Genomic DNA, 20459 nt, shown 5'->3' with positions numbered 1-20459 from the left:
CAAGAGGCGGGGTACACGCTGTAGAGGTCCCCAGTCCCTCACATGGCCATTACAGAGAGAGACAATAAAGCCTGGTTTATAGTCGGTAACGCAAGACGCAAAGCAAGACGCAAGAAGAAACGCAAGCCCTTGCGCGGTTGCAAGCCCCCCATTGCGAGCTTGCGTGTGTCACCTCAATTTTCTAAACTTCACGCAAGAAAAGACGCAAGCCTACTACTTGAAAACGACATACTCATCGATCAGACAGCATGCAGAGCGTTTACACACAGTGCACTTCACTCCTGCCCGAGCCCAAATCAGCCAGCCTGAAAAGCTGATTTCGCTTAAGCTATAAACTCTGTAAATATATAACTTTAGCAACATTTGAAACATTTTCAGGCGAGAAAGTAGTCGTTTAGACCCCCAAGGTGTTGAAAATCTGACAAAATACCGGCTATTTACAAGAAGAAGCATGAATCACTCGAAGAGGTCCTGGCGGTGAATTTCCTTTCATCATAGTAGGCTTGTCATTGAAAAAACCCGCTACTCCACCTACTGTCCTGGCAGTGAATCGCCATGCAGCACACGCAAGCGCCGGCAAAGCTAAATGAAGTATAAACGTCTCGAGCCATTAACATACGCGCAAGAAGAAAGCGCAAGGGCAGTTAAAAGAAGTATAACTCAGCCTTAACTGTGCATGCTCACACTCATCCCTAAGTTCATCTTGGAATAACCAGTTAATGTTGGGCTGCGGTTTTCCGAAATAACTGGAGAGAAACCCCGCTTGCATGAGGAGAACATGTGAACTCCACGTAGAAAGTTCCCAGCTGAAAGCCGAACCAGGAACCCTCTTGCTTTGAAGCAGCAGTGCTGAAGATAAATAGCATGTTGAAGCGAGCACAGTGGTAGGACTCATAAAGCTACTGCGTTGTACCTGAAGACAATTGTTTGTCACTTTGAATTCAATTAAAGATTTCAAAAGAATGGTTTGCAACAATATAATTTCAAAGTAAATCTTATTTATACGTGCAGATCGCACACAACTGAAGAGAAGATGGAGGAAGTTCTTACATGCTTCTTTTAATATTTCGGGTCAAACTTGCTTTTTGGCTGAAATTGTCAATTTCTTTGTTTCTCAACACAATGTTCATGATCTTTGTTCTTGGCAGTTTTTCTGCATTCTTCTTTCATCTCAGATAGTTTGAGCTGCACAGATTGTGTTTCGCCTGGCGTCTAGCTTGCTCATATGAGATCAGGAGGGAAATCTAGCTTTCTCCATGGAATAAAAGCACATTGAGACATCCAGTTTCCCTTTGTCATTTCTGTTAGTTATCTAAAAGAAAGTGAAGAATCAGAAAGGATTCAGGAAATATGAAACTGTCAGATTCATTTCTGCTCCCTTCTTTCAGAGTCAGAAAAAGTCAAACGTGATTGTGAGCATCAAGAAACGTAGTCTGCAGGTGACTCATGTACGACTCGCATAAAGTATTTAATCCCCCACACGAAACAAACTGCCGATTGTTAAGTCATTTACTTTACTACATTAACTGAAAATAGCTTTGTGTTGACTTTGACTAACTGATTATATTGAGCTCCTGATCGTTAATTCCTGAGTGAGGTTCCTTACATTTCATGACAACTTTTATTTTCATCCTGTTTGAGAGCATTGTCGTATTAGCTTTTCAGGCACTTCTGTCAATCATCCAACAAGATGCCTAACTCCAAAGATTAAGCTAAATGGAATGCAGTAGAACAGAATATATAATAGAATATAAATACGAACACTTGACCTCAAGTTTCATTAGTATATAGTTTAGTATAACAAGTTATGTGCAGTCTTTTTAGGTTTTTATGTTTCTTTTGTGTTTATGCCTCTGCTCAGGAGACAACTGAGGCCAGGGGCCCGGTGTTAACAAGTTTCCCATCCTGCTGTCATAAATGTGTTATCTTTATCTTTAATTTAGCTAAAAACACTCTCTTTGATTTAGGGATGAATTAGATTATGGTAGTCAAACTTTTAGGGGATTGAGGCTTCACAACACAGCCTTTTGGCAGTAACTCCAGAATCCAAACTCTGATTATGACTCCTACCATATATGATACAATAACACGATGAAGTGAGGACATATCCGAACGTTCTACAAAATCCTTTCTCTGTTCATTATAACATGAGGTGGAACTGAGGATTAGTGAGTCATCCCTGCTGTCAACCTTGAAACGGTGGTGACTTTATAGCTCTTCTGTGCTTGTGAAGCATGCAAAGATGTTTGAGGAATTTGTGGCTTTTTTTGCAGCAACGTTCATATTTGAAGCATTGTTACTCTTACAGCAATAACTTTGTGCTCTCCCAAAATCAGTTTTATTGGCCAAAAGTAAACAGAGAGAAGAAACAAACAAGAACAACAGAGCTTAGGTTGAATACAATTTATTCATATAACTCTATATCACATTTTATCATCCATCCCTTTTCTATACCCACCTAATCGAGTTCAGGAGCACAGGGGACTGGTGTCTATCCCACCTGCCTTTGGGTGAGTGGTGGGATACAACCTGGACGGGTCACCAGATCATTTCAGAGCTACACAGTGACAAACAAGACAAACGACCATGCACACTCACTCCTACGGTCAACTTAGTATCACCAAACAGACAGCAACGAATTTCTTATGTTCTTTGTAAACAAAATCAGAGACATCAGGGTGAACATTTCACCACAGTCTTCTTTAAACTCTGTTGAGGTAATACCCTCACCCTGTACTTGGTCCTCTTTTAACCCAGTGACCCTTCAGGATATCACTGCTCTGCTGCAAAAAATGAAACCCTCCTCAGCTCCTACCGACATCATTCCTACTAAGCTGCTTTTAACAGCCTTCAATTCGATCGGCCCCTCTGTCGTATATCTGATGAATCTTTCTCTTTCAACTGGTGTGGTTCCAACCTTTTTTAAACATGCAGTTGTCGAACCTGTACTTAAAAAGCCAAATCTGGACCCATCGCATCCTAAAAACTATAGGCCAATTTCTAAGCTTCCTTTTCTGTCCAAACTCTTAGAAAAAATAGTGTCAGAGGAACTTACAGTGTTCCTTAAGGGAAAAAACGTCCTGGATAAATTTCAGTCCGCTTTTCGCAGTAACCATTCCACGGAAACTGCCCTTATTCGAGTTTCCAGTGACATCATGATGGCAGCCGACTCTGGTGAAAACACTGTTTTGGTTTTATTGGACCTTTCGTCTGCTTTCGATACTATTGATCATGGCATTATGAGAAACAGACTCAAAGAGTTAGGGTTATCTGGTTTGGTTTTAAAATGGTTTGATTCTTACCTTACTGAAAGAACTTTTAATGTGTTTGCTAACGAGTTCTTCTCCGAAACAGCAGACCTGACATGTGGGGTACCACAGGGCTCGGTTTTAGGGCCGATTCTATTTTTATTGTATATTCTTTCTCTGGGACAGTTAATTAGCCAGTTCCAAAATGGATCCTACCATCTTTATGCGGATGATATCCAGCTGTACTGCTCCTTCAAGAACTCTGAGCTACACAAACTGTCCTCCTTAACCAGCTGCTTGACGAGCATCAAACAGTGGTTAAGTGAAAACTTTCTCCAACTAAACTCGGACAAGACAGAGACTCTGATCATTGCTCCAGAAAACCGGATCCCACTTATTAGCCACCACATGGGAAGCCTTGGCTCATCCACCCAGTCGAGTCTCCGGAATTTAGGTGTTGCCTTTGATTCAGCCATGTCATTTCAACAACACACAAAAACATTGATCAGGAGCTGCTTTTTCCAGCTGAGGAACATCTCAAAGCTGAGAACCTTAGTGTCAAAGGTGGAACTGGAGATGATCATCCATGCTTTTATTTCATCCCGCCTAGACTACTGTAATAGTCTTTTTACTTGCCTGAGCCAGAAGGATCTTCATCGTCTCCAGGCTGTTCAAAACTCTGCTGCTAGGCTTTTAACCCACACTAAGAAAAGAGCACACATCACACCGGTTTTAGCTGAACTACACTGGCTCCCAGTCCGTGTCAGAATTCATTTTAAAATTCTAGTGCTCACTTTTAGAGCTCTGAATAATCAGGCCCCTGCCTATATTTCTGAGCTGCTGACACTTTATAATCCTGCACGTTCTTTAAAATCCTCAGACAAATGCCTGCATTTTTTTTATTTATTTATTTATTTTTCCTTGTTTTTTATTCTGATCTTACTGTGAAGCACTTTGTGAATCCTTTTCTGCGAAAAGTGCTATATAAATAAACTTTACTTAATTACTTACTTACAATTAACATAACATGCATGTATACGCTTTGTGTCCAAATTGTGATGGATTGCTTGGATCACATAATAATTGCTTGCAATAATATTCATGCACATTCTTAAATAAAGTCAATATCCTTTTCTTTTGCATTTGAGCTCTCATGTAATGTAAGAGGGGCATTGCACGCACAACAAATTCCCCTTCAAATTTTGATTTGACTTTATTTTTACGTAATACTTCTTCATATTGCAACAGTTCACTTTTTGGATACAACTCTGTCAGACAATAACTTAGAAAAAACATTCAGTTGTATCTAACGGAGACAGAGTTGTACAGTGAAATGCTGATATTTCCATGACTTCACCAACGTAGGAAACAAAAAACTTGTGGCATTGCTTTTGACTTTTTTAATTTTTCATACATTATAATTTCATGAGAAGGCACGGCATGATTTGAAAAACTTTTCTGGGTTTGAATAACTCTCTATAAAACAAGTTAAACAACGGTATACTAACTGGAAATAGTCTTAAAAGGCAATGGTATTCTTAATTCTGATTTGTATTGTACTTCATTCAGCATAAAGAAATGGATTAGAAATGAAAGAAAAATTGCCCTAATTTGTTTAAAGATTGCATTCGGTAAAACTGCAATTAATTGTTTTACACTGATAACAAATGCTAATTAAGATTGCTCTCTAATCCTCACCATACACCTACTTGTTTTACAACTGGTTGTTCACCTTTTGATCAGTTCAAGGAGACAGACTGTCTGGAAGGAGCAGGTGATCATTATCTGCTGTCTTCGGCGGACAAACAGGCCTGCTGTTCATACCTGACTGTATGTGGGTGGTGGGCTGGGCTCTGATATCTGCAAGCCTTGTAGATTACTTCTCAACCTAAAGCTCAGTATGTGCTGGAAAAACCCGGCCATCGTGTGCCGCATGGTTCATATACAGCATGTCAGCTTTACATCCTGTGTGATAAATGTTAGAAACTGATGCAACTTAGTATGTGCGACTGTGTGTCAGTACATCTGCATCGTTACTGTTACAGTTCTGCATAGAGTAAAGATTGCATACATATATATAGTGTGTGTGTGTGTGTGTGTTAGAAAATAAATATAAATCATAAGAAAAAATATGCAAACAACCAAAAACTGTCTGTGATAGATTTCTTATTTAATAATATATTTTCATGCTTAGGTGGCTAAACTCAAAATGGGATCAATTGAAGTCACAAACCTCCAGTTTGTGATCAATATAAGAAAAAAAAAGGTTTATTTGTATTTTTGAGGATTTAATAAGAAAGTTTAGCTGATATCATTTTCAGGTATTTAAGGGGTTTGAAGTTTTTCAGGTAGAGCTCTTTCTCATGATAATGAGTTTTGTGAAGGTTACTCTAAATTCTGAATAATAATGCAATAGGCCTGATTTATTCAAGGAGTTTGTGCCCAAAAATGACACTAAACACTGAACGAGGTGTGAGCGCATTAGCGTTTGATGGAGCCCTCCAAAGTGAGGCTATTTGATTGCTGTTACAACACAGTCCAGTGACCCCCGTTTCAACCTGAACAACCTGCACAGCATCGCACATCTTAGTGGCATAAACAGCGTGAGAAACCCGGCGAGATGAAAGGAGGCACTTATTGCACTTTCAACAACCTGTGGGCGGAGAGTCTGCACCTGTGGAGACATTCATAGCGCACCCTTGTAGAAGGTAGAGCTATTTTGCCTCAGCAGGACACACAAACGGAGCCCACCTGAAGCATGGACGCAAAGGAGAGACCCCTCGTTGAGCAGGAAGCGCAGCTCCTGGACATCAGCTCCAACTCGCCCTCTGCTGAGCCCAAAGGTGAGGAGACCACCCAGTGGGAGAAGCCGCCGTATTCATATGTCGCTCTCATTGCCATGGCCATCAAGGACAGCCACGACAAGAGGGAAACCTTGAGCGGGATCTATCAGTATATAATACGACATTTTCCATATTTTGAGAAGAACAAAAAAGGCTGGCAGAACAGCATAAGGCACAATCTATCTCTCAATGAGTGTTTCGTCAAGGTGCCCAGGGAGAGTGGTGGGGACAGGAAGGGCAACTACTGGATGCTGGACCATGCATTTGAGGATATGTTCGAGAAGGGGAACTACCGGCGGCGGAGGAGGGTGAGGAGACCCTACAGACCCCCGAGCGTGGCTTACCTGACAGGGAACCACGTGGAGTACCCCGACCCGCTCTACCTGCAGCCGTACGTGAGCAGCTCCTGGAGTCTGTGCCAGCCAAGCTCGTCCCAGCCGACGGGATACCCAGCCTCCCAGGTCGTCTCCGGACACACTCGCAGCGTGTCACCCAGCGGATCATACTGCCCGCCCCCACACTTCCACCACCCCATTTGCGGGTCTTACCACCGCCACCCATCCGTGCTAGTACCCCACAGCGGATACCCTTACGGCGGTGTGACCCAGCCAATGAGCCCGGACGGGGCCACAGCCTCTGTGGCCTCCAGCTATCAGCACTTCACGTCGTTCGCAAGGCAAGCGGAGGTCCCCCTGGCTTACATGTCCGACCTGTGAAAATTGGAGTTATTCTGACCCCTGACAGCCAGTTTAAAGACTCAAAAGTTCCTCTGTTTCACCATTTCAGTTTGGCTGTTAATGGTTTGTCAGATAAAGTTACTTGTTTGGTTGTTTAACGAGTTGTAAAATGGTTAGCTGTTAAATAAACCGTGGGCTTATAGGTACTTTTTTTTTTTTTTTTAAAGATACATTTTACGAAACCAAAGCAAAAAACCTACTCTCAGCTAAGTGTTTGGCAAACGGCACCGATCAAATGTGAACTGAAGATAGTTTAAGTTTGTGGTATTGTTTTATTTACTTATTTTTTATTTTCCTTTACTGCCAAGGAGAGGCATGGCTTTTTTTTCAACATTTTATTGGGATTAATGTTTTTATTGTACGTTATTTATTAATTTTCTTTCGTTTTATCTAATTCTTTAAGCTGCTATAACAACTGACAGAAGCACTGACCCTTTATTTCGATGTACGTCATGTTTGTTCAAATAAAAAGTTATTTTTGCATCATTTACTCTCATTGATTAACTCGACAATGTGATATTATTATCATTATCATTGGTATTGATACTAACACAATCAATGTAAGACCCTTTCATTACAGTTCTGGATCTTAATTTAAGACACAATTTCTCCAGTGAAGGCAGTAAGGGTATTATGACTACATTTAAATTTATACCAGCTTGAATATCAGCATGTCTTTTATTTTGCTGTTAACATAATTGTAAAATACTATATCAAACTTTAAGTGCTTTCACTCATATATTTAGCACGAGCACTGTATGTACCATTGGATGTGTTGAAAACAAAGTTGTTAAAAAAACGACCGGTTCTTCTGACTTACATTGATAAGTAAATTAGCCATAGGCCTATATGTACCAAGGTACATTATCCAACGTCTATTTAATAGAAATAACAAAAGAATGACTTTGAGTTTGACATACAAATGAACTTTTCGGGGTATTATGTAAAATACGGAAGAAAGGAAAATACGACTCGTATTAAATGTGATTTTTCATAATCGGGGTGGAAAAATTCCTAATTCCCATTTTTTTTAATGAATGCAGTCCCTGTTTCCCACACTACGAGTAGTAGTTCAGCATCCTGGGAAACACCCCTTTACCCTCTCTTTCCCTAAAGTGAAACGAGAGAATCAGTAGGAATTTCATGTCCGAGCCATAAAATATAAATATGATTAACCGCAATTTCAACCAATATACAAGCTCTTAATATTTGCAAAATAGGCAAATATATGACTTTGTGATTTTTACTTATTTATTTTTTGTGAGCGACATTACAGGGAAAACTGAATAAAACATATCGGAATGCGTCCAGATTGTTACGCGACTTCCGCTTCCGTTACATGGGCGTGAACAAAAGGAATCACTTACCCGCGTGCGCTCCCGCGCCGTGTTTTGCTACACACGTAAAACACTACAAAGATTTCAGTGGAAATGGAGACGTTTACCAGGCTGCTGTTGGAATATCCCGAATTGATGTATAGTGGAGTCGGAGCCACGGCGTTTATCGCAGGAGGAGCGCTGATATACAAAATTGCCACCAGGTTCTGGACCGCGGCGTAAATTTTTAGCTAACCGTTGTAACATTCATTTTAGCACGGTTAACTGTTGTCTGTGAAGGTGCTTTAGTTGAGTGCATTTATTAAGATTAAGACATTAATTTGCAAGCCCAAATTTGGAAATGCATTTCCTTTTTTTTTTCTTTTTTTTTTTTTTTTTAATTTTCAGTGAAATAATGTTAGCTTTCATGCTAACTATGCTAGTATCTTTGCGGTGATAACTAATTTGATATGAAATTATTATTGATGTTAGCTTTATCTAATGCAGTCCAAGACGGTATTTGCGTCATAATCATTTGGACATGCCCTACTACCATAAAGTTTGTGCTCCTCCCACAGTCACCGCGCTAATAAACATAAAGTTTGACTGTCATTTGTTTAATATTGACAATATAAACTGGAAATGTAGCAGATCTGATACATCAGATGTTTCCAGAAGTGTTCGTTTTATGTAGTTTCGTGACTCACATGAGCTAACCTGTTCATTGGTCATTTCAACCACTGTTTCTAGTATCTTAATATTTATCTAAAATAATTCTAACACTGTTCTCAAAATAAGGCATTAAGAAATGGATACATTTGCAATCATAGTTTTTTCAGGCTTATGATAAGCCTTGGTTTTCCATTATTTGGCAGACATTTAAGATTTTGGTCTATTTGTTCAAGATTATATTCTGACTGTATATTTTGGCATTTTTATTTCAGCAGTGTAATGACCAAGGAACATCTCAGTTTCTCAACTTTTGCACATCACACACCGCGTAACAGATTGTAAATAATCCAAACCACGCAAGTTATATAGTGAAACCTGGCAAGATCATTACATGTTGTCTCTAGTTCCCATCATGGGAAACATGCATAGTAAGATTTGATTGTCTTTGTAATAAAGTAAAGCTTACTTTTTCTTTACAGGAAGAAGCCCACCCATGCAAATGTAAACTGCTGGTTCTGTAACCAGAACACAGTCGTTCCTTATGGAAACAGGAACTGCTGGGATTGTCCAAACTGTGACCAGTACAATGGCTTTCAGGAGGTTGGTGTCAAAAGTGCATGAATATCTTTAGACCTGTGTTGAACTGCAGTGATTTAAAAAAAAATAAAAATTTAAACATTTTCCTGTTTATTGTTTACATCAGAATGGGGATTACAACAAACCCATCCCAGCTCAGTACATGGAACATCTGAATCATGGCGTATCTGGAAGCCCTCCCTCATCCGAGACCCCTAAGACTCTGCAGTGGGTCAATTGTCAGATGCTGCTTTGCAGGAAGTGCAATAATAACCAGTCTACAAAGATCAAGCAGTTGGCATCGTATATCCCGAGGGATGACGTATGTACTATGCTCTTATCCATTCATGTTATTGCACCGTGTGTTCTGAGGATGGTTAGCCCTGAATTAGATTGTGTCTTTTCATCGTAGGAGAACTATGATGAGGAAATTGAAGCCTACAAGCACCACCTGGAGCAGACGTTTAAGTTATGCAGACCTTGTCAGACAGCAGTAGAATACTATATTAAGTATCAGAACCGCCAGCTTCGTACAGTGCTCCTAAACCACCAGCTTCGGCGCACCCGAGAATCAGACACGGGATTTGTAAAGGTGAGTGCAACCCAAAGTCAACACTGACGAGCAAAGTCTGTGAACAAAAAGTATACACTCGAAAAGTAAAAAATACCTCATCAGATGACTAAGACTGAGAAGATTGTCCTGCAGGGAAAAAAAACTTCTAATTTTCACCCTCACGTCCAGTTAAATGCTAACAGTGTGAAGATTGTTATTTGGTTTATTTTAGGCAACATCAGTAGTATTAAATTTACCCAGATCCGCCCGAGTGGGAAACATAACAGTTGGCTCATAACACCTGTAGTCCCAATGATTTGTTTTTATTTTTATGCTTTTGTTAGTATTACTTTATGGCACCAGAATAAATTCAATCACTGCAGTCAGTCACTCACCATCGGATAAGCCAATCAATTAGGCAAATGTTATACTGCACCACTAATGTTGGGCATTGTGAATACCAGGATAAGATATCCCTGTTGCATCACTGTTCTTCTTATATGCCCACGTTAGTTTTTATATTTCTTATTCATTTTGGGATGTTTTGAGAATGCCAGCATTCACAGTCGAAACATGTTTTCTCTCCCACAGAGCTCCCATTCTCTATCCTCACCCACAGGAGTCATACTGTTACGGATCCTCACTTTCCTGATATGTGCTTTCCTACTTGCTACAACTTTCTCTAAATTGCCAAATCAACTTGGTTCGCCAAGTGGACCCCAGACCTTGAGTGGCGGCGTCATTCCTCCGAAGCCTAAATCCCACAATGAATCCACCTCCAACGACAGCAGTGGAGTCATGCCTGTTTGGCAGGGTCTGCTGGAGCTGCTCCCAGACAAGGCCGTAGAAAATGCCAAGCTGGTGTGGGAGCATGGAAGGGACAACCAGCTGGTGATGGTCTCTGTTGGCTTGCTGACTTGTCTCACAGCTATCTTCTTAGCAGGACCTGTTGGGTAAGCAGCAACCTTGTTGGTTTTTTTAATAACAGTGTTTCGCTTTTGATTTGTTTTACACCTTTGTCACTTCATTTCAAGGTTGAGGAGAATTGATGCCGTGGCCTCTGTCCTGTGGTTTTTCATCCTGTGCCTCTATCTGGTTGAGGGTCACTTCACGGATCCCCCGGGCCGGATGGACACAGCAAAGCTTATTACCACCGCCCTCTGTTGCCTTGTCAGCTTTGCTGCTGCAGCTGCAACTCGTAAACCGCTGGGTCCACGAAGAGGCAGATATCGAAGGTCAGAATCTGAGAACTAATATATGTTCACATTGTGTTTGAAAGTCTGGATTCTACAAGGGGCCTTCTCTTTTTTTTTTTTTTTTGGTCATCAGAACCAAATCAAATTGATTAAGTGTGATTGGTTCATTTTGTCATTTCTTTGAATTCACTGTCCTTTTTTTCCCCTCTCTCTGCCTTCTATTATACTGCTGTGAGAATGACTGACTGTGAGACCATGACACATGAATGACAAACTCCGAGTAAAGGATTGTATGTACTGTATCTTTTAAAAGTGGCATCGTTTTGCATGGACATCTGACCGTTCACAATGCCTGTGCTTGTTGATAGAATTGTAAACGACTCGGTCATTTTTCTTATTCGTGGACTTGAGAAGAGAAATCGATGAGGAGATCTTTCAATCATGATGTGTAAAACAACATTAACGCTTAGTCGTTAGTGGCAAAACTTCATAAAAGACGAATCAAGCACACCATATATAATCTGTTTTCTGCAAGCTCGTGCCATTGTTTCTGCCAAATTTATCCTGTTTACTGATGTAGCCAACCAGCCTTAACGAGTCCACGACAGGCCGATCTTCACAGATGAACAGAAAAAACAATGCCGGTGTCATAATTCCAGTTTATATAGTGGGATTGTGGTGTTCATTTTACCACTTAGTATTAACTATTCTATACTGTACTGGAATATCTATCTCAAAGTGTCTTGTATGTACTAATATTATTTATTAACACACAATTGTTGCTGTGGGTTGGAAATGATTTACTGATCACAACTCAATGCATGAAATTCTAATCTGTGAAAGCACAACAGGCCATACTCCAGATGTGGTTTTTGAATGGTCACATCCCTTCTTGTGTTGTTTCACTTTGACCTTTTTTCTTTCCTTCTTTTTTTTTTCTTTGGTAAGCGTACATTGGGCTTTCTAAGCACTACAGTTTATTTTTAAGCCCGACACAATGTGACCCATGTCCTCCTCAGCATTGAAACATTGTGCAGACTGCGGCGGCCAACAGGGTTTCTGTGCTGCTGCATTAAAACGGAGGGACTGAAAACAGAAGTTAATGGGTCCGTTGAACAACGGTCACTTTTTTTACAAGATTACCGCAACGAAGAAGAGGGAGAGGACGTTGGAGGAGATCGTCTTTATTGTCACCGAAACGTTCGAATCTCTACCCGGCAGATAGTTGACGATGATTATTGTTTGTTTTTTCGTTGGCAAGCCTGTTTTGAGGGTAAGCCTGTTACAGTTAGCTCTTTTTTTTTTTTTTTTTTTTTTCACAGTATGGCATAACCCAGAGACCAAAAACAGTTGTTGTTGTGGTCTTAGTTGCTGCAGCCTGTGCTTGTGTAGCTCCAACACAGGCTGACACATGGGGTACGTGGCCATGATGCATGCTCTGCATCGATTTGACGTTCATGTCTGAATTAAGCTTCGGTCTACTACACTAATATTGGTACGGCTGCCTTCATCCTGACAGCTGCTAATACACATTGATAACCAGCTGTCAGGATGGCTTTATTTTTCAACTATTCAAATATTACAACCTTTTTAGTTAGAGAATTAAAGGTAAAAAGCGCCACATGCTGGTTGTTGTTGGAAAATTTAAACATTTAACTACTGGGGGGAAAACACTCAGTACTCGTTCATAAATTTTGTAATCTGCTAAAAGATCTTGGTGTTTGCTATTCTTCTTTGAGGGATTGTGTGTGATTTCCATGTGGAAGATGCTTAATTTCCCCTTCTTACTTAAAGTGATTCAAGACCTTCACCTTTAACCCTATAAGCCCAGAAAAACATTTGCTCTCTACAGTATTGAGCAAAAGTTTTAGTAGCTAAAAGCAGGTTGTCAAGGCTTTCAAAAACTGAGCTGTAGATTATTAATCATCAGTTCATCAGCTACACACTAAATGAAGAAAGTGTCTGCTGCAGCCCATTGTTTACTCTAAAATCTTACCACTTCTTCTCAGCGTTTCGTGGCATTCAGTAGATTTATTATTACATATATGAGTGTCTTTGAGAGCTTGTCACTGTTCTTCTGTAGATTTAAGGTCCTGTATATCTTTCTTGTGTGTTACTCCTGGCTAACTTTATTAGATTAAGCTCAGGATGCTGGTCGTCATGCCAACGGTAGCAGCACTCCTTTTCTGGTCATTTTAGATGGATCTTTATGATTATGACTGTTTGGACTCATCATGATGATACATTTATCAAAATGCCTCTCTGACATAACACAAATCTAACACTATGGGTATGAATTTCTGTATGTTTTTGTTACTAACCGTGTTTAAAACTAATGCTTAACTACTCTGGCGGATGGATGATGAAGTGTGTTCAAGCCTTATTTTAAGTATTAGCAGTGGTTTCTGGTAGGCTTTATTATATTATGCTTCAACTTAGAACACCTTACGAGGTCCTCAACATCGTTGTTAGATTATTTTTCATCCTGAATAGACGACGTTACATTTGAAGTGAAGAGACACTTTAAAACCGTTATTATTTGCAGCTAAAATGTAGTTCACTTCTTTGATACTTGACTGTTTCTGCACTTAATCCTTCCAACAATACTGGAGCTTCTGTGCTTGACGTTTTTTATTGTTTCGATGTGTTAGAAAACACGAATGAACATTGCATGGACTAACATTTTCACTTCTCGCTAGTTTCTGTTTGTTTGTGCCGTTTGTTGGCTGTAATTGAATGAATGTGGATATTTATTTGACAGGTATGTGGAAAATGTGTCACTAACCAGTAGAGCAGAAGGTGCATAGGTTCTGTTTCACGGGAGTGTGGCGTCACTGAATGCTCAAATAGTATTTAGTGCTGTCTTGTAGACGGAGTTGAAGTTCTCAAACCAGCACCGTTGGTGCGGTAGTCTCAAAGCTTGATAATACTGAGAATGTTACAAACTTTAGAGATGATCATTTCCCACAAATGAAACTACTTTACTAAGTTTAATACTGGGATTGGACTTTTTTTTCTTTTTTTTCCCCAAATAAAGATCATACTGACGCATTATTCAACTTCTGATAAAAATTATGTCTAATTTATTTTCAGCAGCATGTGGCGAACTGCATCTTTAACTTATTTTTGATTAAAGAAAGTATCCCACAACAGAGCATTCTTTGCTGGAGGAGAAAGCTGTTAAAATGGCCTCATTGAAACATATATATATATATATATATATATATATATATATATATATATAAAAAGCATAACTTGCCAAAGTTTTAAATGCTGTGCCTAAACTTTTGTTTTGTTTTTTTTATATATATATATAAACCATCAGTATGCATGTTTCTACTTCTGCTATTTTCTGATATCTCGTATCTAGCGTGTGTGTTTTGTTTTCTGTCTTTATAAAGCATTCCTGTATTTATATAAGCTTTATGGATGTTAGTTTTCACTGTATCAAGCATTTAGCTCCACATGCACTATATTGAAACTGTTGTAATAATGACATGTTTAAGCAACAATAAGCTACTAGTTACGAGAGCCGCAAACATTTTGCGGTGTTTTAAGTCATAGCTTTTTTTTTTTTTTTTTTTTTTTTTTTTTTGTAGTTATGAATCTTGTCGTTTAGATGTTTTCACAGCTCTGTGTCGCTATGGATACCAAGTATGTAGCTAATAAATGTGTATTCTGTCATACCTAAACGTCTCAGCGACGTCTGTCGGAGGAACGCCGAAAGACCCTGTATGTAAAGGGGTTACTTTGCCAATTTGGGATACATTTCCACTCGTGTCAAACAAATAGTCTGAATGAGATAAGTTACCGTGTCATACCGTCATGTTTTAGCTGATCAGTGTTTTTTTTCTCTAGCAGCTGCCATGGAAATGGAGCTCTGTCCTCGTCTCGCAGCATACTCAAAGAAACCTTTTCCTTTAGGTGTCGAATTGCTTTCAATGTCAGGCTCCACTCAGACATTTCTTTGTAGGAATGCTTGCTGTATGAGGAATGAAATAAACCGCTGGTGAAAGAACATGGCTTGTGCTTGTTTTTCAGCAACACAAACACACTGTCGTCTTCATGTTTTCATGTCCCTGTTCATTTCATGTTTCTTGAAACGGTAACTTTTCTTTAATCGGCGTTGAATTTAGGACCTCCCCTCATGTTTTAATACAGCTGCAGTGGGACTGCCATCAGTCGTAAAGTAGCATTCATAACCGCCTACCAGAGCCATTTGGGACAAAGTTTGTTGTTGTGTCATAGTTCAGCTATTCGTAGTCTTTCTTTTTTTTTTTTTTACTGTTATCAGTGTTGTATATTTGCACTGATGTTGAAAATGGAAGCCATATCCTCCTTCCGTTTACCCTTAAATTACAAAGCAAATGGAAGCACTATCTTCCATGCTATGTGGCACATTATCCTGTAATGGTAGAATTATTTTTACATGTTGTAGTGTAGTTTTTCTGTGCCGGCAGGACTTTTTTGATAGTTCTGTTCCCAATTTTTTTTTATTTCAGGTTTTAGACGATTGCATTGCTCTTGTGTTGCAGATACCTTGCAGGCAGCACTGCAGTCCCACCTTTTCACAGTCCTGACCTGGCGGACTCCTTCATCCCCACCCCACCCCCCAACCTCTCCAAACTCATCAACCGTCAGCACGGTCCTCGTGAGCGCAAGGCTTCCCCCTCCTCTCTGCCTGGACGCCTCAACCGAGCCCTTTGCCTCGGGACAATGCCGTCCCTCACCAGGACAGGTAACGTCGGTAAATTTGTTAATAAATGAATGTGTGTCCGTACTAGTGTATAGTCGGGCGATGGAACTGTTTCCAAACACTGGACTCCCTCTTTTCAAGAAGTCAAAAAAATAGTTGTCAGACGCGCGGAAACCAAAGCATTTACACCAAACTGAAACCAAGACACTCTTGCTATATCTGTTGTCAAATTGCTTAAACAACATACGGTTTATCAATTCAACATAGTTTTTTATATCCAAGACCCGTCTTAAGATGGATTTGAATAGTTTTCTCACCAATTTACACCCAATTCTCTGAAAAATAAGTTGTTTTTTTCAGTGTTAGTTTATAAGATATAAGAGAAATCATTGATTTACAGTATAAAAAAATTCTTAACGTATTTATTTGTTTTTTTCATATAGTATCTGTCATTTCTTTATTCCACCTGGCCACTTGTGAAGATTTCTATCTTTTCTTTGTCCGTTCATCTGCTTACCCCTGAGCTTTTTTTTAGTTTTGCTGTGATATAACATGTTGGCATTAGGATATCTAGTTTTAAGCGAGTAATAAGTTGTTGAGCAATGTTATTTTTGTATTTACAGTTAACAACTTCAGTCCTCTTTAAAAAAAAAAACTTCTAAAACCTGAGGAATTTCTTATAAATCGGACCTTTCAGCCTGCGGTGTTGATGGAGGTGAAATTAAAACCCATTAGAGGGCTGCAGTTGAAGCATTTTCTGCCTTTTTTTCCTCTTTTAATCGAGGCAAAAATAATGGTTGTGCTGAAAGGTGTGCGCTATTTTTTTCTCATCCCTCAGATTCTGGTTACCTGTTTAGTGGAAGCAGACCGGCCTCACATTATAAAGACTCGCCATCCTCAGGTACTAAAACTGTGAGCTTGTGTGGTAAATTCTTGACCATCCCTGATCAGTAGCTAACACTTTCCACTTTTCGTACAGATTACTTTTCTCTGAAGTCCGGGAGCCGCCCGTCATCCCCGGGCCCCTCTCCGACTCCTTCGGTCGCTGGGTCGGTTACATCCAGTTCGGGCTCTGCCAGACTACGGCGTCCCCTCATCAGTCCCGCCCGCCTCAACTTCAGCGGCCAGAAACTCCGGCTTTTCTCAGCAGAGCCCGAACCCAGGCTCATGTCCCCACCGATGTCTCCGTGTCATTTCAGCGTGGAGCCAGCCTCCTCCATTTACAGTGGCTGCTTTTCCCGCGACATTTCTCCTTTCCAAAGTCAAAATGGCAAGTACAGCTGAGGTTGAACTTGACAAACTGTAACCAGTCTACTTTGCTGGTAGTTCATAAGGATGCCACCAGATGGCAGTGTAACACACTGTCAACTCAATCTCTGCAGAGTGAAAGGATTTTGTTGTTCACTTTTGTTTTCTGGCATCACTATCAACTTACTGCTGTTGCTCTGCAGATTTGAGTTCCCTAATCAGAGATGGCAGCGTGATTGAAGAAGAGAAACGAAGCAGCTCCTCTGAGTCCTCTGCGTGTCAGGTTGGCACGACAACACAAAGTCCTGATGGCATGCCGCCTCCAAAAGGTCAGAATTATAATACAATGCAAACATTGTGTGTAGTATTGCATTGTGGGTGTTTCTCCTGTAGTTCATCAGCTTTGTCTCTCTCCAGGTTTAGTGAGGCGCCTTATCTGGCCTGGGCTTTTGTTGGCGAGCCTGACGGCCAACCTGCTGTTCGCCGGCCTTTATATGTATCACAACTGGAGATGAAGCGCCAGCGGGTCGGCTGCCGTGTTCTCATGACCCCGCACAGAGTGACTGAGCCTCAGAAACGAACACTTTGTTACCTCTGTCGTTCTGCAGTGCCAGAAAACTTGCGCCTTCTGGTCATCCATCATTGTTAGCTGGTGCTAGTTGAAAATCCAGACGTCAGCTAACACGTTTTCAGTAACAGACCTCCTGTTTTCGTAGTGTTGAAGTGTAAGGTAAAAATCTAAAGTTTGGTTTGGCTTTGGGTCACTGCTCCTTGCACACGAAGGCAGGTACAGCTGATTTTAAAAGGGGTCAATTCGAGCACCGACGCTTGATGGCAATTTAAAACCCATGCTGTAAAATGTGCAATAAACGTCTACTGTTCAGTCGATGCTGCTCGGGCACAGAGGGTCACCTCCACCTGTCTCCTCCCCCCCTTCCCCCCCAGCTGAATAACACTTTTGGTTTTCTACAACAACCAAAAATGTTCTTTTCTGGCATATTAATTGGATTAGCTTTTTTCTTTTCTTTTAAATTTATTTAAATTATTATTATTTTTTAAATGTGTGCATATTTCCACTTTGTAATGTTAGAATCGCAAAGAACCGATTGATTTTGTTCAGTTCTGAAAGGATTCACTGGTGCTCTGCTGCTACAGAATTCAATTATATGTTCATCTTGTACATGCGTCACAGCAGTTCGCTGCTGAAATGGCTCCTTTCAACCAGGCCACCTTCGTATTTGTTATCTTTAAAAAAAAAAAAAAAAAAAACAATAATAATCATTCAATCGTGCTCGGTTTTACTTGACGGCTGCATAAGAAAGCCAGATAGAACAGCTTGGTTAACTTGGTTTTTCCTAGACCTCACTCTGAAAACCGAGGTGTCACTGGTGTTTTTGAGTATGCGATTCGAAAGTATTAGAGATGAGTGAGTTATTGTCTGTGTGTATGTTGAACGTGACATTTACAGAAGTTTTGGATTTGTGCAAGCTGTGTATGAATAGGTCAGACTTTGTTTTGCTTCTCTCGGGACAATTGTATGGAAAAAATATTGTGGAATGACACTTTTTTTTTTTTTTTTTTTTTTTTTTTTAATTAAAATGAATAACAATTTAGCGTTGTGCGGATGATCACAGTGCGCTGCGTTTGTTTCTTTTCTAAAACACGTGCTAATTTGAACTTTTTTTTAATTTATTTTTTTCAAGTGTAGGAATTTAATCTGCTACTGAAAGATCGCGATAAGACCGTCCACTGATGGGTGCAGAAAACTTGCCGTTAGACATTTTTGGAGCGTTTGTACTTGATGTGTGACCTGGCGTACATTTACCTTTTTCTCCTCAGACAGCTTGTTGATTAAAACATCAATGATACGTGTTGAAATGTAAATGTTTTCTCAGCCAAGCAAAAAAAGAAATGTCTTGAATTTCACGTTTTTAAAAATAAAATAAAAAATAAAAAAAGGTTTTTTTCAGTTTTTGTATGAAATGTAATTGGAGTTTGTTGTGCATTCATTCTTTAATGTAAGTAACAAAATAACCATAACGTTGAACTGCAGATTGTCCCGTTTCAGGTTGAATGAAGTGGTTGTTTTTAGGTTTTCTACTACAGTAACTGTTTGGAGAGTTGTTGTTCTGCTGTGATCAGCAAAGTGAAATGTCTGGTTGTGATTGTCTGGAACAACATTGGCTTCACCTGCCAAACTTTTTAATAAAATGTGTTTTATTTTTTTGTTGTTATTTTTCCCCCCGAAATACTTGTGTTATCGTCTGTTTTCCGCTAAGCCACAAAGAAATGACTTATTTCTCAGTTTTTGCATTGATGCTGCGTTAAAGTCGCCCCCTTCTGGCACTAAGAGCGCATTGCACCTGCAATTTGCCAAAGAGTTGTTTAATTTGACGCGTTTCCCTGAGCATTTCAGCCAGTAGGCTGGTTTTGCAAACATATTTCATCACTCAGCTGACGCTGAAGCCTCAAAAACAAAGTTGGACATTTAGAGTGTTGCCATAGCAACTCAATTGGGCTCCGATGATGAGGAAGCTGTAGACTTGCTCTCGGCACTCATTCTAAAAAATTCCTTCCCAACGTCACTGTTTCTGAACTCGACATACTACAGCTTTATGTTTCATACATACTAAGACTGTATCCCTGACACTCGCATAAAATCATAAATGGTCCGTTCTATGCCATGATTTTTCTGTTTTTATTTGTTTTGCTTGAATTCTACCAAGAGAATTTCTATTTAAACCTGATGTATTTTTAAATTCCTTGCTCACGAAATGGACATTGTTTCTTTAAGCGGTGCTCTCCCAGTTCTTCTATCACTTTGCATTTTGTCATAAGTTTCAAATAAATGTTCCTGCTTCCTTTTTTTTTTTTTTTTAATTTGTTACCCTCAGTTACCCTCAAATTAACTTTTTCTTTTTTCTCAGAAGTGCTCCACCTATCTAACCTCTCTTAACCTCACAGCTCCCCTGAAAGGAGGAAACTCAAACATCACGCCCAATCCTGGCTAAAATATCCTCCTCTACAGAGAGAAGCTGGGTGACATGCAAAGACTTATGAGTCATAAAACTGATCGTTTACAGTAAAACAGTCTTAGTGTTTTGACATCCTGTCCTTGACTGTCGCCTTAAAGGTTTGGGGAATTTTCACAAATTTTCCAAAGTAGATTTTTCTTTTTTAAGGTGCGTTTCATCAGTGTGGATATCTTAAAATTTACCCATGTTTGTGTTTGTGGGATTTTTACATATCAATTCATAAAATTGGGGTTAAAACTACCTCAGATTAACAACGCATGACATTTTACAATGTCATTACTTATTTAAGAAATGCTAAGCCAGAAATCGAGAGCAGTGTGTGAAAACCTAAACACACCC

The 20459-nt window shown here is 39.8% G+C and overlaps 2 protein-coding genes across 2 annotated transcripts; both read left to right on the top strand.

Moving 5' to 3' along the window:
* Positions 1-5933: 5933 nt before the first annotated feature.
* On the top strand, positions 5934-7314 carry foxl2l (forkhead box L2-like). The gene has a single exon (XM_075475640.1). It carries the CDS (start codon positions 6007-6009, stop codon positions 6805-6807), a length of 801 nt encoding a protein of 266 aa, XP_075331755.1. The 5' UTR covers positions 5934-6006; the 3' UTR covers positions 6808-7314.
* An 868-nt stretch (positions 7315-8182) lies between these two features.
* Positions 8183-19319, top strand: tmem201 (transmembrane protein 201). The gene is made up of 11 exons (XM_075476548.1): positions 8183-8368; positions 9296-9416; positions 9520-9714; positions 9805-9984; positions 10537-10898; positions 10980-11180; positions 15677-15879; positions 16676-16738; positions 16817-17107; positions 17289-17414; positions 17503-19319. The coding sequence occupies exons 1-11, from the start codon at positions 8259-8261 to the stop codon at positions 17598-17600; spliced, it is 1950 nt and encodes a 649-aa protein (XP_075332663.1). The 5' UTR covers positions 8183-8258; the 3' UTR covers positions 17601-19319.
* Positions 19320-20459: the final 1140 nt, after the last annotated feature.

Source organism: Odontesthes bonariensis, chromosome 10, assembly GCF_027942865.1.
Source record: "Odontesthes bonariensis isolate fOdoBon6 chromosome 10, fOdoBon6.hap1, whole genome shotgun sequence".
Classification (NCBI taxonomy): domain Eukaryota; kingdom Metazoa; phylum Chordata; class Actinopteri; order Atheriniformes; family Atherinopsidae; genus Odontesthes; species Odontesthes bonariensis.
Note: the sequence above shows the minus strand (reverse complement) of the source record. Positions and strands in the feature narration are given on the sequence as shown.

Coding starts and splice junctions, on each gene's coding strand:
- foxl2l (XM_075475640.1), top strand. CDS start 6,007: ATGGACGCAAAGGAGAGACCCCTCGTTGAGCAGGAAGCGCAGCTCCTG.
- tmem201 (XM_075476548.1), top strand. CDS start 8,259: ATGGAGACGTTTACCAGGCTGCTGTTGGAATATCCCGAATTGATGTAT. Junction 9,417..9,519: donor AGTACAATGGCTTTCAGGAG/GTTGGTGTCAAA, acceptor TGTTTACATCAG/AATGGGGATTACAACAAACC. Junction 9,715..9,804: donor CGTATATCCCGAGGGATGAC/GTATGTACTATG, acceptor TTTTCATCGTAG/GAGAACTATGATGAGGAAAT.